The 27,956-nt window shown below is 52.9% G+C and overlaps 1 protein-coding gene and 1 long non-coding RNA gene across 3 annotated transcripts in view; one reads left to right on the top strand and one right to left on the bottom strand.

Moving 5' to 3' along the window:
- Positions 1-1,820: 1,820 nt before the first annotated feature.
- Positions 1,821-5,152, bottom strand: LOC147372953 (uncharacterized). Its single transcript, XR_015164401.1, has 2 exons — positions 5,015-5,152; positions 1,821-2,050 (listed from the first exon to the last, which is right to left on the bottom strand). It is a non-coding gene; the product is annotated as an uncharacterized LOC147372953 (long non-coding RNA).
- A 208-nt stretch (positions 5,153-5,360) lies between these two features.
- PRMT8 (protein arginine methyltransferase 8) overlaps positions 5,361-27,956 on the top strand; it is a 70,852-nt gene continuing 48,256 nt past the window's right edge. Inside the window, exon 1 of one of the 2 annotated variants that reach the window (XM_086402388.1) lies at positions 5,361-5,545. In XM_086402388.1, the coding sequence (XP_086258514.1) occupies positions 5,471-5,545 (75 nt within the window). In that variant the 5' untranslated portion in view covers positions 5,361-5,470. The remainder of the gene's footprint in view (positions 5,546-27,956) is intronic. The other variant, XM_086402386.1, reaches the window with a different exon arrangement.

Here is a 27,956-nt window from a genome sequence, read left to right as displayed (position 1 = left end):
ATCTGCCTGCAGTGTGGGAGACCTGGGTTCAGTCCCCAGGTTGGGAAGATCCCTTGGAGAAGGGAAAGGCTATACACTCTGGTATTCTGGCCTGCAGAATTCCATGGACTATACAGTCCATGGGATTGCAAAGAGTCAGACATGGCTGAGTGACTTTCACTTTTCACCTTGGGAGAAAGGTAGGTAACAATAGCCTGGGGTTTAGCTTCTTAGGGGCTTAAAACACCAAGGAGTAAGCTCTGAAGAACTACCAAGAAAACGCCTCCCAAGTATAGTTAGAATAAATAGTCAAGTCAAACAAGATCATATCCAGCAGAAGACTACAATGAATCCATTTAATCAGACATTATCAGAGTAAAGAAGAAATAACATTCTGGTTTTTATGGCAACTGAAAAAAAAACTCACGTTACTTTGCAGGCATTGGTGGCACTCTTTAAGTTGTTTGGGGGAACATAGTTTAAGAAACAATTTGGCTTGAATTGGGGAGAAATAGGACTGTGGAGGCTTCATGCAGGAGAACTCCCCAGGTGAGGGGTTGTCTGAAGGCTCAGCCAGGTAGCTGGCTGCTGCAGCCTTGGCTTGGCTCCCACTTCCCAGAAGACACTAAGAACACTGCTGGGTTTGCTGCTGGGAGGTGGTGATGGGTAACGACTGTGGCCTGATTCTTGAGGCGCCATGGATTCACTGCAGCGTGTCTCAGCCATATGTGAGCCCTGGCCACGTGTGAGCTCCGCCGAGGAGGAGGAGTCGGGGGTGGGAAGCCATGTGACATGTCTTATACATCCCCTCTTATTGCAGCAACCACATTTGAACAAGCTGGCATCTGGGTTTCCCTAAACAGTATGTGTGCAGGCCAGAGAAACCGCACCCTGAGCCCAGGTGCTGGATTTGGGGAGGCAGCAGAGGAAGGGTTGGCTGGCTTCTGAAGAACATCTACTACACACGGTCTTCATCTTCCAGGGGTGGGGCTTGGAGGAGACAATGATGGGGTGGATGGAACATTAGAGGCATTGCTCAGCCTTCCAGAGTTTGCAGCTCTGCTACTACATCTATGCCAAATAATGAGTCCAACTGAACCCTTCTAGTGACAGGCGACTTGGTTTTCTGTGGCATCTCATAAAGAAGGATTGTGGTTGTTCGGTTGTCATGTCTGTCTATGACCCCATGGACTGCAGCACACCAGGCCTCCCTGTCCCCCACTATCTCCTGGAGATATAACCACCCCAACCTGCCTATCTGGGGTGGCCCTGCTTGGCCTGGCTCATAGCTTCATTGAGTTATGCAAGCCCCTTTGCCACGACAAGACAGTGATCCATGAAGGGGTTAGGCAGGATAACTGGTCCAATTACAGCATAGTCCTCCCCAAGCGTCCTTCAAAAACCTCTGCATACTCAGCCAACACACAGCACAGCTTTACTCTCTCAAGGACCTCTGTTAGGGATGGACCTTTTGATAATGTGAGGCTTCTTACAGTTTTGGATGGGTCTTCTCTGTGACTTAGGGATTTTTCCTCAAATGGGTCTTTTCATCTCTAAATAGCCAACTGTCCTCAACCATGACTACCTGTTTGACTCATCCGGGGACTTAAAAAAAAAGATCCAGGTACTAGTTTCTTCTTCACTAAGTCTTAGTTTCTGGGGGTAGAACCAGAGCATGGTGTTTCTAAAACTCTCTGGATGATTCTCAGCAAGGTTGGGACCCACCCCCTGTCCCTGGAACCCTGGGTGACCTCTGGAAGATCATGCTGGCATCCTGGACTCGCAAGCCCACTCCACCACGTGGGCTGTTCTCTTGTGTTTTTGTGTCATCTGTTATGATGTGGAGACAGCGACAGTATATCAACTTCACAGAGTTGTCGAAAGAACTTCATGAGGACACATTACGTCTGGGAGAATCTCCAGCACGTGAGAAGGGCTTGATTGAGTTGAACTCAGAGCCCCCAGCTCAGGGCCTTGAAATGTGAGTGCAGTGTCCGTGTTCTTACCATGAGCCAGGCATGTTCTAAGCATTTCACTTGTACTATTCAATCCATTTTGTTGCATTGCAGACCTGGTGTAAGAAAAATGACAACAGCAAAATTAGTCTTTGGGATTTCTTTACCAGGTAGGACTTACTTTACAGACCACACATTTAACTCACACCCTGGATAGCTCCCCTGTACCCCCGGTCATAGGCCCTCTTGCCTCCCACCAGAGTCCTTTCCAAAGAAAGCTCTTCTATAAAAGTTCTGTATATTTCAAAACATCCAAGGTGATTAAGGGCTTCTCAGTTGGCTCAGTGGTAAAGAACCCGCAGGAGATGTGGGTTTGATCCCTGGGTTGAGAAGTTCCCCTGGAAGAGGAAATGGCAACCCATTCAGTATTCTTGCCTGGGAAATCCCAAGGACAGAGGATCCTTTCGGGCTACAGTCAGACTTGCAAAGAGTCAGATACAACTTAGCGACTGAACACATGCACGCGCATCCAAGGTGATTGGACCTCCTCAATGGTCATTCCAGTGTCTTTGCCTATTGCTAAAGCCCAGTGCCTGCTCATGGGCTAGGTATAAAAGCGCTGCCCAGTAAGTTCTTGGTGGAATGACTACATTAATCCTGCAAAGGAGTATGCCAACATACTTGTGCAAAAGATATGGAGAAAGACCGAAATCCTTGTGAACAGTGGGGATGGTGAGAAAAATGGTACCACAAAATGCCTACTGTGTGCTGGGCACTTTAAATACATTATGACTTTTCACAACTCAGGAGATGAGTATTCAGGTCATCTTTTGCTGTGTAGCAATTCACCCCCAAACTTAGTCTTTTAAAGTAGTGATTAATGAGGTGGGAGCGTAGAAGGGGCCACTGCTCTCTGCTCCAAGATGGCTCTGCAGAGGACAGGAGCATCCACTTTCAGACAGCCCAGTGTGGTCCTCCAGCCACTCTGGAGCCACCCTGGGGGCCTTGGCAACTGAGGCACCACCCCAGGCTGGCTCAGGGTTGGATGTGTTGGCCTAGAACACTCTTTGCCATGAGAATACAGCTCTCCCATCTCAGCCTCTCTGCTCCCCATTCTGAGGGGAGCCGTGCCTGGGGAGAAGCCAAGCGAGAGATTTCAACAGAGAACAGAGGAAACACACCCACTGAGGTTCTCATAGCAACATAATCACGCACAGGCAGCAGCCTATTTTGGTGGGAGCTTGTCTGAACCTCCCTCCCCGCCCCGGTTAGTCACAGAATGGATGCCCTGCACAGGCTGCAGCAGTGTGGGGTGGCATGGGCTGGGGTGAGGGAAGAATAATGGACTGGAAGCCAAGGGCTGGGGAGCTCATCTCAGATGCTCCGTCAGCCAGCTGAAGGATCACAGGGTCCTTGCCCGAAAAAATGACAGGATAGGACTGAAGTGGGAAGATCCTTTCTGGTTTCCGTTGATCTTACAAGTGCTGAGCCTCTCCCAGCGGAAGATCATATGTCTCGAGAGATCTTTTGTCTCTGAGAAAGATGCTTAGAGAAAACAGGGTTCCAGAGGGTAAAGGTCATTCTTTAAATTCAGCTCATTTACCCTCCCACCCCCACCCCCAACCTTTGGCACATTGGCAGGATGTGAAAGGGGAGGAGAATGACCAGTGTCACCAAAGACTCTGGTCACTTACCCAGGTCTGTGGGCTGAGAAAGGACAGGGTTAAGGAGGTTAAGGTCATTCGTTTAAATTTACTCCTTCCTCAATTAAACACACATACACACAGAATCACTGGGAACTCAACCGTCTTGCTCGCTCACTCTCCATCCTCTCCCTCCTGCACTTACTGCAAGGCATCCTCTTTCCCCGCAGGACCAGGTGATGGAAACCTCTTTAGTTTCTGGCCCATTTCTTCAATGGACGCTGGGGTTAGTTGAGGACAATCAGGCTGTCAAAGGTGATGTTAAAAAACAACCAGGGCATGCATGCAGGACTGCTCTCCCTGGGTCAGCATGGGGATGAAGTGCAGAGCACCAGGAGGACCAAGGAGCCCCTTTTGGGTCCCTGCCCTCGACTCGTGAAGTGAAAGCTTTAAAAGTGCAGCTGTCTTTGAAGGAGTCAGAACCAAGTTGGCCTGTTGTAATTGGAGACAGAATGCCTCCCCCCACCCCCCACCCCCGCCCCCTGCCCCAAGCCCAGCTTTGTTTCCCACCAGCCTGACAGATGGCCACTAAGAGAAAAAGAAGCTCTCCAAGTGAAGACAGGAATGCATTGTATAAAAATTCACACCCCCTGCTACCGCCCAAACTCCCTTAAAAAAGGACCAAGAGAATCCTAATGGGTACGTGACATCCTCCTTCTCTCCCATAAAAGGGACTTCAAAATCTGGTGATGCTGGGGGAGGGGTGAGGAGGGAGAAGAGAGATGTGTGGGCAGGGGACTGCCAGGGAAGACTGAGGTTGGGGGAGGGAGAGGTCGGCTGCAGGTCACCCACTTGACTTCCTCCCACCCTCTTTTCCAAGCCACTTCTGGCTGAACCTTTGCCCCACCTTCCCAGCGAGGCTGGGAGCCCCAAGCCCTAGGAGAGGCAGAGTGGGAGAAAAAAAGGATGGTGATGCCACACTTGGCCCTAGAGTTGAAGGAGTTAAGGACCCTCCCTCACCCAGACAGCCACCCTTTTGCTCCCGAAACCCCAAACGCCGAGGAAGCATCCAGGAATTGGCAGCGGAGCAGGAGAGGGGGTGGGATGGGGTGGGGTCGGAGCGAAGTGACCGTGGCCCAGCCTTGCCCAGCGCCAGTCCTGGGGGGCGGGGAGGACGCACACCGGGGCTGAGGACCTGCTAGCGCCCAGCTCCGGCGCGCCTGCCTTCTCCGAGCCTCGAGCGTGGCCCAGCCGCGTCCACGCAGCCCTGGCTCCCCTCCACCCCACCCCCCTGCAAGTTGTCTACGGCTACGGGCAGCGGAGGCGGCCCAGAGACCCCCGGAGCCCAGCCGAGGGGGCGGCCCCAGGGCGCGGGAGCCCTCGGTCTGCGCCCAGCCACCGCCCGCCCGGCCCAGCCTCCTCCCCGCCCCCACTCACCGGCTCAGCCCCCGGGAGGGACGCGCAGGGAGCGTGTGGCTTCGCCCGCCGATCGGCAGAAGTTGAGAGGAGTTGCCGGCTGCCTCGGCCGGCCGGACTTTGCGAGTAGAGCAGCCGGCGAGGCGCCGCCGCCGCCGCCGCGGAGCCTTCGGGGGCTGCCTCCCGCCTGCCGGGCCCGCAGCGCGGCCGGAGAGGGGCGGGGAGGGGGTCGCGGGCGCCTGAGCCGCTCGGATCTGTGCGAAGGACTGGACTCCGAGGAGAATAAAACAAAGTGGACTCGGCAGGGAAGACCCTACCGCCGTTGATGGTACCGGCCGACGCTCCGGCAGAGGGGCTGGGTTGGGCTTTTTTTTTTTTTTTTTTCCCTCCCATTCTCTCTCTTTCTCTCTCTCTTTTAAAGCGACACCCGCTCTCTCTTTCTCCCATCACTGTGCCACCAAACCCTCGCTGGCTCTTATGGGCATGAAACATTCCTCCCGCTGCTTGCTCCTAAGGAGGAAGATGGCGGAGAACGCGGCCGAGAGCACCGAGGTAAGGAGGCCAGAGGCCGGCCCGGCCACCCCGCGGCCGCCGGGCTACCCCGCGGCCGCCCGGACCCCAGCGCGCGCCGCGCCGGTCCCGGTGCCAAACTTTCTCAGCTCCATCCCGCTTGCTCCAGCCGGCCGCTTGCGCGTCTGTGTGTGTGTGCGTGGTGTGTGTGTGTGTGCTGGGTGGGGGAAAGACGGTGCCTGTCTCAGGACCCCTCCCTCTTGAAAAATGCAAAAGAGTCGCTCTTACCCCAGCTTCCTCTCCTTCCACCCGCTGCTCGCTCGCGCCCGCCTCGCCACCCCCCACCCCCAACCCAGAGTCCCAAGCCCTGGGCGGCCGCGCTCCCCTGCCCTCTCCTCTGGGCTCCGTTAGGGCTCCAAAGTGGCGGACTGTGCTGAGCCTGGATGGGCGACCCAGGGGCCAGGTCGTTTCCCTGCAGGGCCTGGACCGTCCCTCCGGGCCGTCACCCTTCAAGCTCGCGCTCTCGGTCCCCGCCGCACCGCGGAGAGCTTCGGGCCTCGGGAGTGCCGCGCCGCGCCGGGGTAGGGCAGGGGCACCGCCGACAGACCCTGGCGCCCAGACCGGGGCGGGGGAGAGGTCCGCAACCCGGGACCTAGAGCCGCCTCGGGGGTGCTAACCCGGGGAGGGAGCTCGGGCCGCGGCCACCTTCAGGACCGCGGACAGCGCCCGCGCCTGCCGCAGCCGAGCCCGCGCGCGCTGTGGGGGCTGCGCGCCGCGCCACAGCAGCTTGGAGGAGGAGGTAGTGGGACCTCCGCAAATTGCGCTCTGGCCCCCAGTCTCCGGCAGCCCGGCAGCTGCCCTTTCTCGACTCTCGAGTTGGCTCGGAGCCGCCAAGAGCCCAGCGTCCCGAGACCGACCAGAGGCTGGGCTTCCTGTCCTCATTTTGACTCTGCTGTCATGACCCCTGGCTCAGCCCGTAGGCTCCGGGCACCTGTAGTCATGCAGGGGATCCGCGTGGGCAGCCCCCTTACCTTCCTGGAGGAACGGTGCGCCGGGGCGGGGGCGGAGTGGGGTGTGTGTGTGTGTGTGTGTGTGTGTGTGTGTGTAGATCATCCCTTACTCGGTGGCAGGAAAAAGACAGAGAACAAACTCCCGGACTCTATTAATAGCCTGGTGTCTGGTGGGGCTGCCGTGCCTTTCACAGATGGTTGCCCATATGCAGCGTGGGGCGGGGACGGAGGTGTGGCGCGCGGGGATTGTCCCTCCGTCCGTGGGATGCCCAAAGCGGCAGAGACCCTTCCCAACCGTCTTCCCTCCAGGTCTGAACTGCAGCTAACCCTCTACCCCACCGCGGAGGCAGCAAAGCTTTTTAAAATCCCCGTTCTCCGAGAAACTAGAAGCAGCACACATCCTGTCGATTTCGAAACAAAAAAATGCTCCGGGATAGAGCAGCGGGGCGTCCAGGAGCTACTGTGTCTCCTTGAGTTAGGGCAGAGCCAGCGTGTGCGGGGCCCCTCCCGGTGCCCCACCGGTGAGAGGGCATTTAGGAAGCTGTGTAGCGCTAGGCAGAGAGCTCGCCTGTACGGAACCCCTCGCCCTCCTCGCTGTGATCGCCCACCCGCAGAAGTGATTTCTAAAAATAGCTCCGAGTCAAGGCCGCACTTCTGTAATCCGTTGGCCCAGCGGGCACGTAGCAGTCCCTGCAGCCATGTGGCTGGAGCGCGGGCAGCAAAGAACAGCTTCTCCCGGCCCACCGCCAAAAAAAAAAAAAAAAAAGTTTTCACGGGTCTCTGGCCCCCGCACTCTTGTTGTTGCCCGCGAGATGCGGGCGCAGACCCCGGGCCAGCGTCCGCAGTGAGCTTGTTGTGAGCTCCACACCTCCGCCAAGGTTCAAGGCGTCCGGAGCAGGCAGAGCGCGGCGTGTGCGCGCGCCAGGCTATTTTTACTTGCTTCCCCCGCAGCTCCAACGCTCCCCCTTCTCGGCGGTTGCACATGCCAGCTCTGCTCAAGGCATCAATGAAAACAGCAGTAGAGGTGGCGAGCTCCTGCGAGGGAAAAAAAAAAAAAAAAAAAAAACCAACCCACGTCGCACGCCTGGCACACAGGGGGAGGGGCAGATCCAGCTGGGGCTCCCGGGGCGGGGAGTGAGTCTGGGGTTCAGTTCCTCGCAGCTTCCCCAAGAAAGGGAGGAATTCAGACTTGGGCCAACGTGCCCCGGTGGAGGCATCCAGGCAGCGTGACAATCGCTTGGTTTTCTTCCAGGAACTGCCTGTTTTTGGAATGAGCCAGGACTAGAGCAGTACTTCCAAAAGTGGGGTGCTGTGGGTTTGCCTGCATTTATGGTGAGAGAGAAGCAAGGATGCCTCGGGGTGTGTGTGTGTGTCTATGGTGGTAGCTCTCCTTGTTCTCAATTCAGCATATCTTTATCAAATACTGACTCTGTGCCAGGAATAATTAGGTTCCCGAGGTTCAAAGATAAAGACACTAGGCCACTGCCCTCATGGAACTCACAGTTTGGTGGACAGGAGTGCCGGCTGATCCAGATCATTCGGTAGCACATTTTCCTGACTTTTGTTGGCGTGGTTTGCAAGCACTTTATCTCACTTTATCCTCACCATAATCCTGTGAGATAAGAGAAGGTTAGAATTCATTGTGTAGCCCCATTTTACAGATGAGGATGTTGAGGCAGAGAGGTCCAGCAAGTTCTAAATATTACCTGACCGGCTAGGACAGCCTTGGAGCACAGACTGCCCCCACTTCTAACTCATTGCCCTTTGCCCTATACTGCTACCTTGATTCTTTTTTTCTACTGCACCATGCAGCATACAGATCTTAGTTCCCCAACCAGGGATCAAACCTGCACTCCCCCACCCCCCAGCCAGTGGAAGTGCAGAGTCTGAACCCCTGGACCACCAGGGAAGTCCCTACATGGCTACTTCTAAAACGATGCCATGTGTGGATGGGAGCAGGCAAGAAGATGGGGAGAGAGGATGTTTGGGAAGGAAGAGATGCTGTTTTGGGACAGGCAAGGAGAACAGGGAGCAAGTGATCACTCACAAAGTAAAGGTAGGGAGAGATATTCTAATCTCTATGCAGGAAGGAGAGTGGGGAATAAAACTATCTGTGAGCAGAGCCTCCCTGGACCAGACAGGTTTGGAGCTGGGCCTAGGGCATCCTGGGTGCAGCTTGTGGCGGGGGGTGGGGGGTGGGGTGGGGGGGCATGGCCAACGTTGTTGCCACTTTCTCCAGCTCCCTCCTTCAGGTGCACTTCTCCTCCTCAGCTGAGGGCATCAACGCCCACTCATCCCCTCCTGGCAGCCTCTTCTCCCTCTCCCCTGCTCCACACATGCCTTCAGAACCTCCTAGTGGGCCCATCGGAGTCTCTTTTTCAGCACCCCGCACTCGCGAGGCTGCCACCCTCACTCAGGCAGGAGGCCCTTTCCCGTTGTCCTCTTCTCTAGTCCAGCCTCTTCATCACTGCTCAATGGGCTTTCAGAAGCACAGACCTGCTCAAGAGCACACGTGGCTGTCAAAACTTACCATGTCACCCTGTTCCCTTTAGGACACAGGATAAAACTTGATGTCCTTAACCCTTCCGTATCTGCCCCATGCAGTTCTCTGCAAACACCGACTTCATGCCTGAATGCCTTTGCACATCCTGGTTCCTCTACCTGGGCTGCTCTTTCCCCCTCTTTCTCTGGGGAGGGGGGCGAATCTTCCTCAACCTGAAGGACTCAATACAAAGGTCACTTCCTCTGAGCAGCCTTCCATTTAAATAGCTCTTCCATATATCCTCCATCCCTATGGAGATGGAGTGTTCCTCTCCTTCTTCTGTGCTCCTAACACCTATCTCTCACTTTCCCTGTTATAAGGTAATTGCATTTTTATATATCTGTTTCTCTAGTTGGATAAAGAACTTTCGGGGTGGTGGGGAGCAGGTCTACCCTGTTCTGACACTGGGCCTGACGCAGAGTAAATTAAAATCATTGACAAATGTTGACTGATTCATAGGAATATGAACAAATTCGTGAGCCTTCTGGGTCTTAATCACTTTCTGCAAACTGGGCCTCCTATCTCCCACTCTTGTGCTTAGATTCTTGTGGATCCGGAAAACATAAAATGAGAGGAGATTCTGGGAATTAGGTGCTGCAAAGCTCCAAGCCCGGGTACATTTTGGTTACCCGTGTTCCTACTTAATAGTTGGTAATGACTGACTCTTCCTATGGGGTGTTCGTCTGAATAGCAAATAAATGGATTAATCACAATGCCCAATTAGGAGCCGTGGGCGATGGTGGACGCTTTGGAGCTGCTGCTTGCTTTACCGGCTCTCAGTGAAAGCCTGATGCATTATTTATGGTGCCCACCTCCCTGACTGGGGTTTCAGCACCTCAAAGGGAAGCCTCCATGGGTGTGAAAACAGTTTTAGCAAAGGAGTCATTTTGGAGACTGGTTTTTGAATGTCATCTTGACTTCCTGGTCCAAGGAGAGAGAGAATATTTATGGGTTGGGAAAACTACAATAAGACCCGGGTTGGGGCGCCAGTGGGCGCTGCTCCTGTGAGTTACGGGGAGACTGGGGCTGTATTCTGACATGGTGCCTGTTGGTGGTTTTGGCCGATGGATCCCTCTTCTCAGGGTTTCTCACTTAAGTGTGTGGTCCTATAGCACAAAAGTGAGAGAGGAGGAGGAGGAAGAGGACAAGAATTGGCAAGACCCAGGCCCACTTCTCTGAGGTCCACATGGTGTCTCTTTCTAACGAGTGTGGGGCTCTGGAGCCAGACCGCCTGGCTTTTACTCGGAACTCAGTAGATGTGTTGTTATGATGAACAAGGTGCCCCTAACCTCTCTGGGCCTCGTAAAGCTGTTGCGATGATTGAATGAATTAATTCGTGCAAAGGGTTTAGAGCCTTGTGAGCTCCAGAGACCTTCGCAATCACCATCAAGCCATCAGCTTTTAGGAGCCTCGCCGGGAAAGTGCCAGCAGGATGGACTCACCCTGCCCTTGTTTCTCCAGCTGAAATGGTCCCCAAAACCATGGTCTGCACGCATTTCTCCTCCCTCTGCAAACATGGATTTCAGTCCTGAACTGAACTCAGGAGAATTAAGAAGATAGCCACGTTTGTTTTGTTTTGTTTTGTTTTCCTCCTGGGAAATTTGGCTCTTGGGGGAGTCCTCCATTGGCTTTTGGCTGTCAGAGAGGGTGAAACCACACTCCCGTCTCTGATTCAGGAGCGGTTTTCATTTCCTCCTCTGTGCTAACTGCGATGTGAAGTGATTATCACATTCCAGCGTGGAACATGCAAAAAATCTGTAAAAACAGCATTTACACCTTGGCTTCTCCTGTGCCAGCAGGGGAAGAACGGGCAGCGTTGCGAGATGTGAGCTGCCAAGGTAACTGGAAGTGGATGGTGGTGTTGTGTGATGGGCAGGCATTGCTGTCCAGTCGTGCATGGGCTTGGCCAGAGGAGAGGAAGCTCGGGCAGCAAGGACCATCCCGAGCCCACTTTCTGCACCCACGATGCAGTTGGCCCCTTGGTTGTTAGTTACAGAGCTTCAGAGAAGGCAGCTTCACCAAATTCCTTGTGCATTTTCAGTCAGGAAGTTCTTAGGTCTGAGCTCCACCTCTTCATTGCCATGGGAGTCACTTTGGTTTGTTCTGTTCTAAAAGGAGATTAAAGACTGTCTGGTTGCTTTTGCGTTTGGGACTGCACGAGGGCTGTCACCCTCTGTACTAAACTCTGTTCTGAGTGATGCCAACCCTTTCCTCTGAAATTCTGGACTAGCCAGGAGAGGTGGGGTTGAGAAGATATACCCCTCCAGGGGTACCCAGACGGTTGGATGTTTCACACACCAAAAGGCTTTTCTATTTTGTTATTAGAAGTCCGTCAAGCATCTCAACTTTCCCCAGATTTGTAACGGGTGACCCATAAGTAACGATTGTTTTTTTTAACTCATTTTTATTTTTGACCGCACTGGGTCTTTGTTGCTCCACGAGGGCTTTCTCTGGTTGCAGTGGGAGAGGGCTGCTCTTTGCAGTGTGCGGGCTTCTCATTGCAGTGGCAGATGTGTGCGCGCGCTCCAGAGCGTGCAGGCTTCAGTAGTCGTGGCTCCTGGGCTCTGGAGAGTGGGCTCAGTAGTTGTGGAGCACGGGCTTAGTTGCCCCGCAGCATATGGAATTTTCCCGGACCAGGGATTGAACCCACGTCCCCTGTGTTGGCAGGTGGATTCTTAACCACTGGACTACCAGGGAAGTCTGTAAGGATCTCTTTTTAAAACGTAATTTTATACAAGCAAATAGCTCAACGTATACCTTTTCATAAAGTCATAGACTCTTAGAGCCGGATGGGAACTTTAAGTTATTTAAGAGGCAGGAAAATTTTTCCAACACCAGAGTTCCTCAATGTTGGTGTTAATACCATGTTTCCTCCTAAGTCAATGCCGTCTCTACCTTCTTTAGACTCTAATTGATTGCTTTTGATACTTGGCACTAATTTTCTGGTGTATGCTGATACGGAATACTAAAAACTAGTTGTTACCCTATATAAGATCTAGGAATTGTGCATAACAAGATACCTCTCCCTTTCATATGACACTTCAAATGCTTTGGCATCTATTGTCTCGTGTAAGAGATGCCATCCTATATTACACAGGCTCCATCCTGTACACCATATATAAACACAACGAGTTCCATCCTATTCCCATGGGGCAGATGAAGAAACCAAAGCACAGAAAGTTAGTGTGACTTGCCCAAGATCCCACAGAGAGGAAGTGATGGAACCCAAGCTCTGGTTTTCTAGCCACTGAGACCTGTGGCTTCTCCACTCTATGGGGCTGTGAAGGCAGCAGGAGGACCAGAGTAGATACTCAAAATAAATACGAAGAGAAAGAATGCAGAAATTAACTGGAGAAACCACAAATGGTGGATTGGGAAGAAGTCCAAGAAAAGACACCAGCCCTGGCTTTCCTCTCCTGTTTTTATGGTTCTCACTGCTGTGCCCCATGGGTGGCGGGGACCTATGGCCAGGACAGTCCTTGTTCCACGATGCCCCTGAGCCCCAAATCCTTGCCAGTGGGCCAGGAAAAACTCTTGAGTAACAACGTATACATTTTTGAAAGTTGGACTGAAGACCATTGTCTGATCATCCTTAAATCTGAACGTTCATCCAGCTTCTTTCTTGGGATGAAGTAAATAGCAGAGACTTCAGGACAGGAACTTTGTTTTTTAATTTATCTTTGTAATTTTATTTCATTGTTCAGGCTGTTGCAACAAAATACCACAAACTGGTGGCTTCAGCAACAGGAATTTATTGTCTCCCGGTTCCAGAGGCCAGATGTTCTGAAATCCAGGCATCTGCAGGGTGAGGTTCCCGCCGGAGATTCTTAGGGGATTGTGTTTGCTGACTTCTTCTTCGCTTCTGGTGGTTGTCAGCTGTGCTGTGGTTCATAGATGCAGCACCACCTCTCTGCTTCCTTCTCCACCTGGCCCCCTCCCCTGTGTGTCTGTATCTCTTCTTCTAGGGACACCAGTCATATTGAACCAGAGCCCACCTTGTCAGGTATGGCCTCGAATCCTTAATTCGATTGCATTGGAGAGATCTTGTTTACAAACAAGGTCAAATTCACAGGTCACAGGGGTTGCTGTTTAGTCACCCAGTCGTGGCCCACTCTCTGTGATCCTGTGGACTGTAGCCCCACCAGGCTCCTCTGTTCATGGGATTTCCCAGGCAGGAATACTGGAGTGGGTTGTCATTTCCTTCTCCTGCAGATTGTCCATCTTCCCGACCCAGGGATCAAACCCGTGTCTCCTGCATGCCTCTTTACCACTGAGCCACCCGGGAAGCCCTAACAGTGGCTAGGGCTTCAATACATCTTTTGGGGGGACGACTCAACCCATGACCTCAGCCAACACATCATAGGCCTGAGTAGAGAGTGACTTGCAGATGACAGTGAACAGGACTCAAAATACTTGCAAAATCAATGGAAGTAGTCTCTCTTCTCCAGTCCACCCACTGTCCACCTCCCCCACCACCTCCCCAGCACCTTGGCTGGGCCCCCCTTTCCTTGAGTAGCAGCAAAATTATAGCAAGAGCTGCAGTGTTCACGTCTGTATTTTGTGCTGGACACGGTGTTCAATGCTTCATATGTATTGCCTTGTTTAGTTTACACAAATTGCAAAGCAACTCTTCTTATTCCTGTGTTGTAATATCTTGACAAACATTGTAGGGCCCCAAGTAGCAGAATGGAGGTGCTCTGGAGCTGGTGGCTCTGCTACTGATGGGGGCCTCTCTCCGCTCTTGCATCCCCTTCCAGCAGGAAGCTTGTCCTCCCTTTTGCTCCGCACTAGCTCTCACCGCCGGAGGGCTGGAAGGAACTGATAGACATCCATGGGTGGAAGAGGGCAGAGCCTGCCAGCCTGCACCTGGCTCCATGTGTTCAATCCGCTGGTCCTCCCAGGAGACTGGCTTGGGAGTAGTTCAGTCGCTCAGTCATGTCTGACTCTTTGCAACCCCATGGACTGCAGCATGCCAGGCTTCCCTGTCCATCACCAATTCCTGGAGCCTGCTCAAACTCATGTCCATAGAGTCGGTGATGCCGACCATCTCATTCTCTGTCATCCTCTTCTCCTCCTGTAGCCAGAGACTTATTGTGGTGGTAGCATCGTGAGCCCACTGCCAGCTTCCATGAAGGGCTGTTCTGGAGGACTGGAGGGGTGAAGACTTTTTGGGCACCTTCCAAACAATTAAGCCACATGGGTCACTGGCTTCTGGGCCCAAAGCAGTTTTGTGCGAAGGTTCGGGGCCCTGCCCCTGGGGTTCAGACCTCAGCCCGGTTGGGCCTCACGATCACCTGTGCCCAGTTTAATCATCTATGATATGGTGGTAGCACTTTTTTTCCCATGAAGCTGTTATGAGGATTAAACAAGTGACTTCACATAAGCTCACGTTGGCACACAGGGAGATGCTCAAGACAAGCTCTGATTTATCATCCAGGCTTCTCTGGCAATGTCTCAAAGGAGCAGGGCGGCACACAGATGAATAAAAGGTGTCCCCTGCTGATGTGATGGACTCACCGATTCAAACATTCTCAGGAGGGATGGGGTCCTCCAAGCCCCAAGGGCTGCCCTACCTACCCCATTCCACATGCACACTCAATGCTGGGGTCCAGGGTTCTGGTGTCTGCAAGACCCAGAGCATGAAAACAAAATCTCTTGGAGCCCCTAGAGATGGAGAGAAGCAGGGAGCACCCACTGCAGACCTCTCAGCCTCCTCTGGGCCCCCCTCAAGCTCTGCTCCTGGGATGAGAGCGACTCCTACTGGTCTGTGACTGGATCGAGCCCCCCTCCCCACACTCCTGAGAGGGAAGACAGATGTGTGGCCCAGTCTCCCTCCACACATCGGGTGTTAAATACCAAGTTAAACACACTGCCCTCTTGACCATGGACCCAGGAGAGTGTATTCACCGGGGGTGAGGCTTGACTGGAGGGTTGTACTATAGAGAGCAGACCACTCTAAAGGAAGCAGCGATTAGCAAACGCCTCCATCAGGGCCTGACCTGCAGCTCTGTTGTGAAGGATCCTCTCTTGTTAGCTGGAGGGAGGGAAAGGGGTGGCCCTTTACGGCTGGGGCTGCCTGGAAATGAAAGGCTGCAATTCTCACAGGCATGTGACATCCAAGGGCTTCATCGCTTCTTGACAGGCAGTTATGACAGCCGCTCTCCAAGGAGGCGCAATCAGAGGATCCCCAGAAAATGATTGCAGCCCATTGCCAGCCTAAATGGGCTCCTAATTAAGGGATGTTCTCTATTAATGCACATTAGTTCAACTCTCGCCTTCAGGTACCGAGTGGGGAACTGATGAATATTTATTGAATGAATAAAGGAGATAAACCTGCGCATCGCATGCACACCAGCCAACTTCCTTCTCTTGGAAAGTCTCTCTGCTCCCCGCTTTCCAGAATGAAAGCTATGGTCCCAGGATGCAGGTGGGGAAGGTTTTGGAGGCAGCCTTGAGTCTGATCATCTCATCTTCATCTCTGTGGGATTAAAACCCACTTCACAGTCCACAAACAAGGATTAAACACGATCGCGAGAGAAGACAGAAAAATAGAAACTCGACACATGTTTTCTCCTTCTTCCCCGCTGTTGTAACTCTGAGTTTATTTGCTCAGCTTTTGGTTTGCTTTTAGGGGACGATTTACAGTTCAAAGCATGAAGTGTGCTTTTGGATTTCAGTGCAGAGCGGGTGTGAACCACCTCATCCAGGTAGCAGGGCGGCGGGCGTGTTTATGCGAGGGGGTGTGGACAGACATCTGTAGAAGCACGTGTTCCCGCTCTTATGAACTTATCACGTTTGGTTTGTAGTTCATTGCAGGTAGCACACACCAGGTACACACTTCACCGCTGGCCTGGAGCTCCGAGATGGAGTCAGGGAATGGTGACTCAGTGTGGTGGGCAGAGTTGTACGTGGGGCACAAGATTCCAGGGAGGAGACATCATAGAGATGGATCTGAGTGTCAGGGTCAGGGAGGTCCGAAGCCCCGGCTTTGCAGCTGATGCACGACCTTTGTTACGGAACCCGGATGCTGTTTTCCTCAGGTCGCGGGTAGGTGGCCTTCCCATCTTGCTCCACACACCATCTCCAGACCCTCTCACGCCCTCTCTCCAATATGCTGGTGTTTCTCAGCTGCAGCCCAGACCTGGGCCCCAAGCTTGGACCATTCAGTCTGGCTGCCCCCCTGTCACAACCACTCCGGTGCCTCTCAGGGACCTCAGATTCACAGGGTCCCTCGGGAGCATCACCTCCTCCCATGTCTGCCCCTTCTTCCTGATCCTCATCTTGGAGTGTGAAGTCACCCGAGGAACAAGCCCCAGTCCCGTGTCCTTGGCGATTCCGGTGATTCTGCATCTCCTTGGCTTGTCCTCTGCCCTGACTCTGTCTTCCTCTTTTGGGTCCCACTTTGGCCGTCCCGGGCACGTCGCCCACCTCTTGCCTGACTCTCTGCACCTGCTCCAGATGCGCACCCCACCCCTCCGCCCCCACCCCCACCCCCGCCAGCTGCCCCTGGCTTTCCTCTGTCCTCATAGCAGCACGGACCTGCATTCTGAAGTGGCGGCCAGACTGTGCTACCCCTCTCCTCAAACGCCTTCAATGGCTTTTCCATTATCACTGCAGAAGGTCCCACCTCCTTGCCAGGACTTAGTCGGCTCTGCAAGCTCACAGCCCAGAGTGCTGTTCTCTGATGTCCTTCCCTTCCACTCTAGATACGCTCACCTGCCTCCCTCCTCTCATCACCTTCCATCATCACTCTTCCTTCAGATCTCACCTTAGATGCCACCTCTTCCAGGAAGCCTTCCCTGACTCCACTCCCTCATTTAAGTCAGACTTAGCTCTCCCCATTCTCCACCATGTGATCCTACCTGTGTCGCAGATCCTATACCAGTCGCAGTGTGTAGCACTCTGTACTCATTGGCTGACTTCCTCGTTGACAAGTCCACCATAAACTTTGTGAAGGCAGGGGCTCTGTCTGTGCTGTTCACCATTGGATCCCAGCACCTAGCATAGGGGCTGATACCTGTTAGAGGTTAGAAACCTTTTGTCCTATGAATGATCACGCATGGACAGTGTTATATGGATGGTGGTAGTGGTTCAATTGATAAGTTGCGTCTGACTCTTGCAACACCATGGACTGCAGGCTTCCAGGCTCCTCTGTCCATGGGATTCTCCAGGCAAGAATACTGGAGTTGGTTGCCATTTTCTTCTCCAGGAGATCTTCCAGACCCAGGGATCAAACTCAGATCTCCTGCATCGCAGGCAGATTCTTTACTGACTGAATCACCAGGGAAGCCCGTTCTATAGATGCTGGTGTTAAATCATTATGGCGCCCTTCCTTTGACACTGGTTGGGATTGTCAGTCATTCACACAGCATCCCCTAAAAAGGAAGTCTCCATGGTCATAGTCATCATCCCCCAACCCAAAGAAAGGTTGCAGGTAAGCTGCCCCCAGAAAGATATTCACCGCCAAGCAGCAAAGGCAGGACTGCAGAGAGACGGGGACAGTTGTGCAAACTGGAGAAGCAATTTTCAGATAAACAAGTGTGTGCATACCCAGTCGCTTGTCCTGTCTGATTCTTTGCAACCCCACGGACTGTAGCACATCAGACTCCTCTGTCTGTGGAATTCTCTACGCAAGAATACTGAAGTGGGTTGCCATGCCCCTCCTCCAGGGGATCTTCCTGACCCAGGGATTGAACCTGCATCTTGGGCCTATCCTGCATTGCAGGTGGATTCTTTACCATTGAGCCACCTGGGAGAGCATACGTTTAATACCCTCCTGAACAGGCAAGCCTTAAGTTTCAGAAAGGGCTGGGGGAGGTCAGGGCTGTGCTCGGGCTGTGGGAATTCCCTGGACTTCTGTGGTGGGAGGAGGAGGCAGAGAGACCGTGAAGCCTCCCCTGAAAAACCTCACTTGAAGCACAGGAGTTGGAGGTTTGCATCAGTTCAATTCAGTTCTGTTCAGTTGCTCAGTCATGTCTGACTCTTTGCAACCCCATGAACTGAAGCATGCCAGGCTTCCCTATCCATCGCCAACTCCTGGAGTTTACTCAAACTCATGTCTGTTGAGTCAGTGATGCCATTGAGCCATCTCATCCTCTGTCGTCCCCTTCTCCTCCTGCCTTCAATCTTTCCCAGCACCAGGGTCTTTTCAAATGAGTCAGTTCTTCACATCAGGTGGCCAAAGTATTGGAGTTTCAGTTTCAGCATCAGGTGGCCAAAGTATTGGAGTTTTAGCTTCAGTCCTTCCAATGAAAATTCAGAACTGATTTCATTTAGGATGGACTGCTTGGATCTCCTTGCAGTCCACAGGACTCTCAAGAGTCTTCTCCAACACCACAGTTTGCATCAGATGTTGGTTTGCATCAGCCAGTATATTTTTTCCCACTGGGCCTGATGCTCATCATTGGCTGATGTGAGTAGGAGCTGAGCAGGGCGGGTGGTTGTGTCCAGACCAGGGATCTGAACCACCCTGAGGCTCTGGCTCCCAGCCCCAGGCTCTCTGGAGTCCCATGCTCCGGCTCAAGGGCCAGCACTCTGCAGGGGGATGTGACTTCTCGCCCAGCTTCTCCTGAGCCTCCTTTATTCACAGTTGTCTTAGGCTGGCACTGTCATTCACTCTGCTATTTATAAAGTTAACAATAAGATGCTCCCTACTCCAGGAGGGAAAGAAAGTCAAACCAGCGGGCTGGGCTGCCAATGCAACCGGGCCCTGGGGTTCTGTCCACAAGGACAGCTCTGGTGGTTTTACTGGAGGCTTCCCTGATGCTCGGCCAAGCCTGTGCCCATCCCCCTGCTTCTTGTGGCTCTGCTTCGGCATCAGAACCCAGAGCTCTGGCCCTGCCCCAGCCTTTGGAAGGTAGTACGTGTGCCCTAGTCCAGGCAGTCGGGCTCCATCCTAAGCCCCAGTGAGTCTCGGCCCTGGCCTTCCTGTATTTTTTGCTGTTTCCTCGGGCCCTGGGTGGTTACCAGGTAGCATGGAAAGAGCCCAGAAGCCCGAGGCTCTGACTCTGGTGCCGTCTGCCCTCTGCCTCTCAGCCACCCATGTGAAAAATACCTGAGTTGGTCCTCGTCTATCCCACCTGATGTGTGCGAGCTAGGTCGCTTCAGTCGTGTCTGACTCTCTGCCACCCTGTGGACTGTAGCCCACCAGGCTCCTCTGCCTGTGGGGATTCGGGGAACCCCTGAACCAGCTGGAGACCAGATCTTGAGTGCCTTTGGAAAGGGGGGTGTTTTATGCAAGTTGTAAACCTTGCTGTGATTCCCCAGCTGCCCCAGGTGCCTCCCCAGGCAATTTTGTGTTCGTTTCCCCTTTACTAGGTTGTCAGCGGAGATGGAGACAGCTCACCGCCACGCTCCACGTGGCTCCCCTTCCAGACGTACCCACGTGTGCTGGACTCGTGCTGCTGAACACAAGAGATGTTTTCCCCTCTCGGTGGCAGGTGGTGCAGAAAGTGGAGGTTTGGGAGGAAGGGAAAAGGAGCCGCCAGTCTGGGCTTGGTGGGAAGCTGACCTCTCCTAGTGTCCTGAATTGAACAAAGGCTGATAGGGAGGTGTTTATCCGGGCTGGGGAGCAAACCTTCTGGAAACCTCCGCCTCCTCTTCTGCTCCCCGCCTGCTGGCTTAGCCGCCTCCCTTCCCCAGGATGGGGCTTCTGCACTGCTGAAAGCCAGGGCTCTTTCTTTTTTAGGCAGGAGAGATGTGTTGTTGTTGTTGTTCAGTCACTCAGTCATGTCTGACTCTTTGTGACCCAATAGATTGCAGCACAGAGTTTTCTCAAACTCATATCCATTGAGTCAGAGATGCCATCCAACCATCTCATCCTCTGTTGCCCCCTTCTCCTCCTGCCCTCAATCTTTCCCAGCATCGGGGTCTTTTCCAATGAGTCAGCTCTTCTCATCAGGTGGCCAAAGTATTGGAGCTTCAGCATCAGTCCTTCCAGTGAATATTCAGGGTTGATTTTCTTTAGGATTGACAAGTTTGATCTCCTTGAAGTCCAAGGGACTCTCAAGAGTCTTCTCCAGCACCACAGCTCAAAAGCATCAGTTCTTAGGAGCTCAGCCTTCTTTATGGTCCAACTCTCACATCCATACATGACTACTGGAAAAATCCTAGCTTTGACTATACAGACCTTTGTCAGCAAAGTGATGTCCCTGCTTTTGAATACGCTGTCTAAGTTTGTCATAGCTCTTCTTCCAAGGAGCAACTGTCTTTTAATTTCATGGCTGCAGTCACCATCCACAGGGATTTTGGAGTCCAAGAAAATAAAGTCTGAGAGAGATGAAGGGCTCTGGGGGAGGCAGCCTCAGCTTCTTAGTTCTGGACTCTGCGGGCCTGGATCTTGGAGTGATTCCAGTTTCAAGCAGCTGCGCCTTAACCTCCAGACACTTGATGCGCCATAGGTCTAGCCTGTTGTTAACGAGTACGGGATGGAGGAGAAGAAAGAGAAGATTTGCGTCTCAAGTCCGTTAGCGCCGTGCTTCTTTGTCTTCCCCTGTGTGCACTGCTGGACCATTATTTCTGAAGTGCTGGGACCTGGCTTATCTCCCAGGATCCAGGCTGAGCCAGGATGTTGTGTTTCTTTGGTACCCTGGCTGGTGCCAGCGGCCGAGCACCAGGCCGGGGGCCTGGAGGAGGGAGAATGCCACAGCCAGCCCTGGCATCATCCTCCCCTGACATCTTCTTACCACGGGCCCTGGAGACCCCCTTGTCACCAACTGCAATGGCCTCTAATCTCACCTGATCGATCAATGGCGATGGCATCAGACGCTGTCGGTGCTTTGTTTTCCCTGATGCTCTCTGCTCTTCGGGCTTCTGTGTCCTTCCTCCCTCCGCTCCCACAACTCTGACTTCCTGGATCCTTCTTGCTTCCCCCATGAGTGATGCTGAACCCTGCTCCCCATCCCTGGGTGACCTTTTCCTCCTCCATGTCTTGTGACGTCCAGACCTGCACTCCTGGCTATGTTCCTCTTCCTCAGTGTTTGGCAGGCCCTTCAAGTCCTACACAACCCAAACTATGCTCCCTACGTTTACCTCTGAGCTTGCACATCTGTTCCTACTCCAAGTGCATCCTCCCTTACTCAGGCCAGTAGTCAGGAGTCACACTAGCAGCCTCTCTACACTCACCTCCCCGACCCCAACCCTAGAGAATCTGTCACAGAGTCCTGCCGATTCTACCCTGTTCATATCGTTGGCTTGCGTCTCCTCCTCCGTCTCTTGCTGCCTCTGGTCAGACCCTGGCTGCACTCTGTCTGGGCCTGCTGCCCTGCTTCTGCCCCTGCCCTGGCCAGGCCACCCTCATCATGGCAGCCAGATGCCTGTGCTCCAGAAGGCCGCAGTGGATACTGGGGGGATGAATGCATGAGTTCTGGGTGGAGATGCTGGCTCAGAGGAGCAACGAGGGTGCTCATTCTGCAACTGCTGGACATTGTGAGTTAACATCGGGGCTCACCTTTCTCATCTGGCCTTGGTGGAGATGGTTGTTTAGTCACTAAGTTGTGTCTGGGCTTCCCCGGTGGCTCGACTGGTAAAGAATCCGCCTGCAGTGCAGGAGACCACAGTTCAATTCTTGCGTTGGGAAGATCCACTGGAGAAGGGATAGGCTACCCACTCCAGTATTCTTGGGCTTCCCTGATGGATGACACCAGAGAAGAAGGGGACAACAGAGGATGAAATGGTTGGACACCATCACTGACTCGATGGACATGAGTTTGAGCAAGCTCCAGGAGTTAGTGAGGGACAGGGAAGCCTGGTGTGCTACAGTTCATGTGGTCACAAACAGTTGGACATGACTGAGTGACTGAGCTGAACTGAAGCCGTGTCCGACTCTTTGACACCCCATAGACTGCAGCACTCGAGGCTTCCCTATCCTTCACCATCTCCTGGAGCTTGCTCAAACTCATGTTCATCGAGTTGTGATGCCATCCAACCATCTCATCCTCTGTTACCCCTTCTCCTGCTGCCCTCAATCTTTCCCAGCGTCAGGGTCTTTTCCATTGAGTCAGCTCTTCTTACCAGGTGGCTAAAGTATTGGAGTTTCAGCTTCATCATCAGTCCTTACAATGAGCATTCAGGGTTGATTTTCTTTAGGATTGACTGGTTTGATCTCCTTGTTGTCCAAGGGACTCTCAAGCAGTCTTAAATCCAGGGCTAACTTTTTATCACTGAAGTGGGGAAAAGAAACCCAACTCTTCAGAGTATTCAGAATTTATGAGGTTTTCCACTCTGTTCCAGAGGGACAAGAGCTCTTCCTGGCTCTATGTGAGTAACTAAAGTAGTCCCTTTATCTTTTTTTTTTTTTTTAGAAGTTTAAAAATAATTAATTAATTATGGCTATGTTGTGTCCTAGTTGAAGGGCCCTGGCTCAGTTGCCCCAAAGCACGTGTGGTCTTAGTTCCCTGACCGGGGATCGAACCTGAGACCCTTGCTTTGAAAGGCAGACTCTCACCCACTGGGCTTCGAGGGAAGTCACAGCAGTCCCTTTATCTTGTTTGCACGTATTTTCTTGGTCTCACGTAGCGTCCTCACAGGCACGATTTGGTCAGCCTTGGCTGAAGACTGGAGGGACTCTCTCTCCAATTCTCCAAAGCTGCCTCACTGTAGAGCCTTCTGCCCCCCAGCACTCTGCCTCGCAGACTCTAGCTGCCTTGCTGTCCTGACTCCCACCTTTGTCTCTTCCACCAAGGACAGATGTATCGCTCTGCCTCTGAGTGTTCCCATTCCCCACAGCACAGCTCAGACACGCCGGGCAGCTGGGTCATCGTAGGCCCGCCTTGTCTCTCATCTTCCAGAGATCTAGTTTTTCACTGCCTGGTGTTCAGTGTCTTGAAAACTGTTATTTCATATGTTTTCTCCAGCTTTTAAACTGATCTTCGGAATTGCATGGGAGTGCTTTGAAAAACCCAGATTCCTGGGATCTGCCATTGGCTAATCTGAGGCCACTCTGGAGTAGATCTGGATATTATTGGGTGGCTGACAGTGTTCCCTTTCTAGCTGGAGCATCTGTACTTTCAGTCAATACTCACATTGGGAGCCTCTGATTAAAGGAGTCAGTCACCTCTGCTAAGAATCTGAGTGGAGAGATATTTATTAATATTTAAAGCAAATCAGTTTCCGGGAACTGGGTGGAAAGTATCTGGAGGAGTCCATGGAAACCAGATGAAAATCTGGATTAAGCAGATGTGGCTTTGGTTCTGGCCAACAACTTGCAGATGAGGACGAGATGGTTGGATGGCATCACCAACTCGATGGACATGAGTTTGAGCAAACTCTGGGAGATAGTGAAGGACAGGGGAGCCTGGCATGCTGCAGTCCCTGGGGTCTCAAAGAGTCGAACATGGCTTAGCAACTGAACAGCAACAACAGCAACGTGTGATTTTCTTTGTGACTTAAGACTCTGTAGCTTGTTTTTCTCCAGCCATTGGCGTATCAGACAGATCATGGGGCCAGAGTCTCTGTGAGGGACCAGCTCTGGGATCCTGACCAGTCCTGCCATGGGGGAAGAGTCAGCTTCTCTGAACCTTGGCACTGTTATCTGCAGCTCTATCTTTGCAGCATTTGAGTGTGAAGAGATTGTTGGAAAAGCATCTACGAACACACTTGAATCTGTACTTGAAGCCACTTGTAGACTCTACAGATGAAACGATGGGGCTTAGTAAACGCATTCTGTATTTGCAAGATATTTCCTTCTAGAAATCCCAGGAGATAGCACACTTCTCAGTAAAGATATTAGAAGCACTACCGAACCCTCCAAAGAATGTTGAATATTATTCAGATTCTGGTGGTTATTTGTCTTGGTTTTGTCTTTCTTCCTGCCACCTCTCTGCCCTGTAAAGGGGAAAGAAAGGTCTCTGATTGCACGGTGGGAAGGAACCTTGCATAATATATTTATGAAGGGCAGCATTGACCCAGATGAATGCAAGGATGCTGTAATCAACACGTCTTTATTGAGCCCCAGCACTGTGCCAAGTATGAAGAGAGAAACAGTGACACGGAAGGTCTGCTTACTGGTCTGAAGGAATCTGCTTCTTCGTTGTAGACTCAATACCTACATGTGTGTGTGCTCAGTTGCTTTGGTCACATCTGACTCTTTGCGACCCCACAGACTAAAGCCCACCAGGCTTCTCTGTCCACAGGATTTTTCTGAGAAGGATACTGACGTGGGTTGCCATGCCTTCCTCCAGGGGGATCTTCCCAACCCAGCGATTGAACCGCATGTCCTGTGTCCCCTATATCGCAGACAAATTCCTTACCACTAAGCCACCAGGGAAGCTCCCAGTGCCCACAGTTGTGAGACAGTTTTCATGAGACCCTTTGCCAACAAAACGGAACAGAACGTAACCAGTAGCTTCGGACCAGCAGATGCCATGGAAATTGAGAAGCAGCAGGAGAGAACAGGTGTCGGGGCTGGAGAAAATGACTGACTTTCCGTGATGGGCATGTTCCTGAAGACAGCAACTGCATAGTTCTCAGAAAGCTCTGGGGAGGAGGGGCAGAACGGAGCCCAGGGAGCAGACAGCGTGGAGGGTGAGGACCGGAGTCCAGTAGGCAGAGGAACAGAGCTCTACGAGCAGCCAAAGCCACCATGTCCAGTGCCAGAGAAGAGCCCAGGGAGCATCCAAAAATAGCACCAGGGCAGAGAGTCAGATGGCCGGAGATGGACGCCTGGTCCTCCTGTACCACACTTCAGAATTTCCTCTGAATGTTTATACACGAGATGTCTTTAGTCATCACTGAAACCCTGTAAAAGTCTGGACACATAATTATTGCCATGTGACAGGGAAGGAAGCTGGAGGTCAGAAAGGTTAAATGGGGTTTGCATCATAACCTGAATAGGGAAAGAGAGAATGAAGACCAGAGCCCACAGGTGCCCCGTGTGCATGTGACTTCTGCCTGATACCCTCTGTCTCCATGGCGACCCCGGCTGAGTGTAGAGTCACCTGCCCGGCTCAGATCCCACGTGGATGCTGTGATCCAAATCCGGGATGAGGGCTTAATCCAACTCTGGGCAAGATGAGGGTCAGGGGAGGAGATGGTCTTTCTGCACATCTGTCCATAAAGGAAACAGAGAGCAGCTTGGTGGTGTCATTCCAGTCAAAGGAGAGACAGGCCCCTGTTGGCTTGGGGAGGGGAAGTGGGGAGGGGAAAAGGGGAGGGGTTGCGGCACATGGCAGGTCTGCTGTTTAAGGCCATTCAGGAGGAAGAACCAGGAGCCAAGCATCCAATTAACCTGACATCTCTTGCAGCCAAAATATTTGAGGATATAAGAAGAAAATTTAATATGTGGAGGCTTGGGAGAAAAGTGACTAATAGCTGGAAAACAGCCCCAGTTTATTTAAAAAAAAAAAATAGGTCAGACCCAACAGCTCCAAAAGATTCCTTCCCAGCAGTTCCAGATCTGGGAGATGGAGGGGGTACCGCATGGCGGCAATGCTCCCCCTGACATGAAGCAGGTGTGGCTATTGTGCCACAAAAAGATGGCCTGGTGCTGCCAGGAAGCGACTGGACACCATGCACGTCCTTGGAGTTGAGCTGCACTGTGACCCTGGCCGTGACCATAAGTTAGGGGCTGGCCCAGGTCGCCCAGCCTGCAGGTGGCTGAACCCTCACCCAACCCAAGTCCTTTGGCTGTGAGAGCCAACATGCTTTCTGTAAGCCGTGGCTGCCTCTCCTTCAGATGACCTTGGCCAGCTCTGGCGTTGTCTGGGGATCGCAGTGGCCCTGAGACAGGGCCAGGCTGGCCTCCAAGGGCTGCAGCAGGGGGTCACCGAGGGATGGAGAAGGTGGGCAGCTGCCCCCAGTCCTGCCTGGACCAGGCTTCATGGATAGCCCTGGAGGAGCTGGTTAAAGTGCAGGCTGTCCGTCCTGACCCTCAGAGGATCAGGTTCTGTCAGTCTGAGGAGGGGCCTGACCCCCACCCTAAGGTGACTGATGTATATGGTCCTCAGTCAGTCAGTCCCCAGGTGATTTCCCTCAGAACGCTGCTTTCTAGAGACAACTATAGCTCTCTCAGGAAAAAAGGATGCCCCGGCTATTAAATTGGTAGCACTAGACACCTTTCTCTGTCCATGGGATTTCCCAGGCACGAGTACTGGAATGAGTTGCCGTTTCCTTCTCCTGGCGAGCTACAAGTCTTTGGGGTCTCAAAGAGTTGGACACGGCTGAGCACACACACACGCGCATGCAGACACCCTTGTTGCCTCTTAGAGATTCAGGATTCGTTTTAGCAAATTAAAGGCTTAAGAGGATTGCAATTAAGAAATCGCTTTATACTTTGTAGTCTATACATACAGCAAATTGTTACATTGTATATGCCTTCAACTTCCACAATGATATATGTCAATTTGATCTCAAGAAAGCAGGGAAAGAAAAGAAATTTCTTTGGCTTTTTTTTTTTTTTCCCCCACACTCAACCACAGAACCCTTGATTCCAGGAGTATATCTTCTGTGGGAAACAAAGTGAAAATAATTCAGCTGCAGACAAGCGGTTCTCAGTCTCTGGACGCGGTAGAGTCCGGGGGTGGAGGCAGGAGGTTTGTTGGGATAGATTGCGGGAACCCACCCACCCCAGAGACAGTGTTTCCTGTGAGGTCCAGGTACTCGCGTTTCTTACAAGCCTCCAAGTGGTGGCTGCTGCTGCTAGTGGACCTGGGACCAGCCAGCTCTCAGTGGACCTGAGAGCCACCCTGAGGCCCCTCTGTGAGCCCCTGGGAGAGAGGGAGGGTGGGCAGCAAGACCCGGGGGTAGGGCATTCTTGGGAGCATAGCCTTGGAAGGGGCGTGAGTCTGAAGTTAGAAAAAAGCATGTGGGGGTGGGCTTTGCTGAGATGCCAGAGTTGCAGTCAGGGACACCATATAACGGGCTTCCCTGGTGGCTCAGATGGTAAAGAATCTGCCTGCAATGCAGGAGACCTGGGTTTAATCCCTGGGTCAGAAAGATCCCCTGGAGAAGGAAATGACAACCCACTCCAGTATTCGTGCCTGGAAAATTCCATGGACAGAGGAGCCTGGTGAGCTACAGTCCACGGGATAGCAAAGAGTCGGACACGACTGAGTGACTAACACTTTCACACCATGCACTGGAGAGATACCAGTCTGTGACAGGATCAGCGTCTGGCCTTGGCCCAGGGGTCTCTGTGCCTTTAAAAAGCCAACTCAAGGGAGGTGCGTGAAAGTGACTGTTGACAAATGAACAAGCACAGGGGCCATGCCTGGGGAGACAACTCTGCCCTGTGGGACCAGCAGCCTCTAGAACCCTCTCCCCATCCATCGCTGGGTTGTCAGGCTTCTCACCGCAGGGTGAGGAGCAGGGAGCTGGGTCCTGGCTTCCACTGCACCGTGCTTCCTTCCAGAGTGATGGGGGCTGACATCAACATTCCTCTGCTGATTCCTCCTCTTTCAGCCCAGGTGATAGGAAACACGGGTGCAGCAGTGGAACCAGGCCCGTCTTTGGCCCAAGGCAGGCAAGAAAGCTGGATATCTGTGGTGTGGTCATGGCAGTGGTGGGCGACAGGGGAGTCCCTGGTTCCCGGCACAGCCATGCCTGCCTGGGTGCTGCCCGACACGCACCCTTAGGATGGTCCCCCTGCAGCAGAGCTCTGACCCCCTTCCTAGAGGCAGACAGATGGTGCCAGAAGATCTTGCTCTGGGTCACTACCAGCTGCATGGACCACGGTCAAGATCGCAGTCTTGGGAGTCAATACAGATGAGGGGGAGAAAAGGGTGACCCCAGGCTGGGTAGGGAGAAGATGAAGACAGCTGGGAAGGACGAGGCTGTGAGACCTGGGCTGGGAGCCCTCCTCCTCCCACGCCCTCCTCTGCTCCCCCTCTGGTGCCCCACCCCTGCAGGTCCCTTTCTGTCCCTCCGCGGGGCCTCAGGCTGGGCAGGTGGCTGCGGAGGACAGGCT

This window comes from Bos grunniens, chromosome 5, assembly GCF_055505025.1.
Source record: "Bos grunniens cultivar Pamir isolate PY7600 chromosome 5, Bosgru_T2T1.0, whole genome shotgun sequence".
Lineage (NCBI taxonomy): Eukaryota > Metazoa > Chordata > Mammalia > Artiodactyla > Bovidae > Bos > Bos grunniens.
The sequence above is the reverse complement of the archived record's forward strand: the minus strand, read 5'-3'. Positions and strand labels throughout refer to the sequence as shown.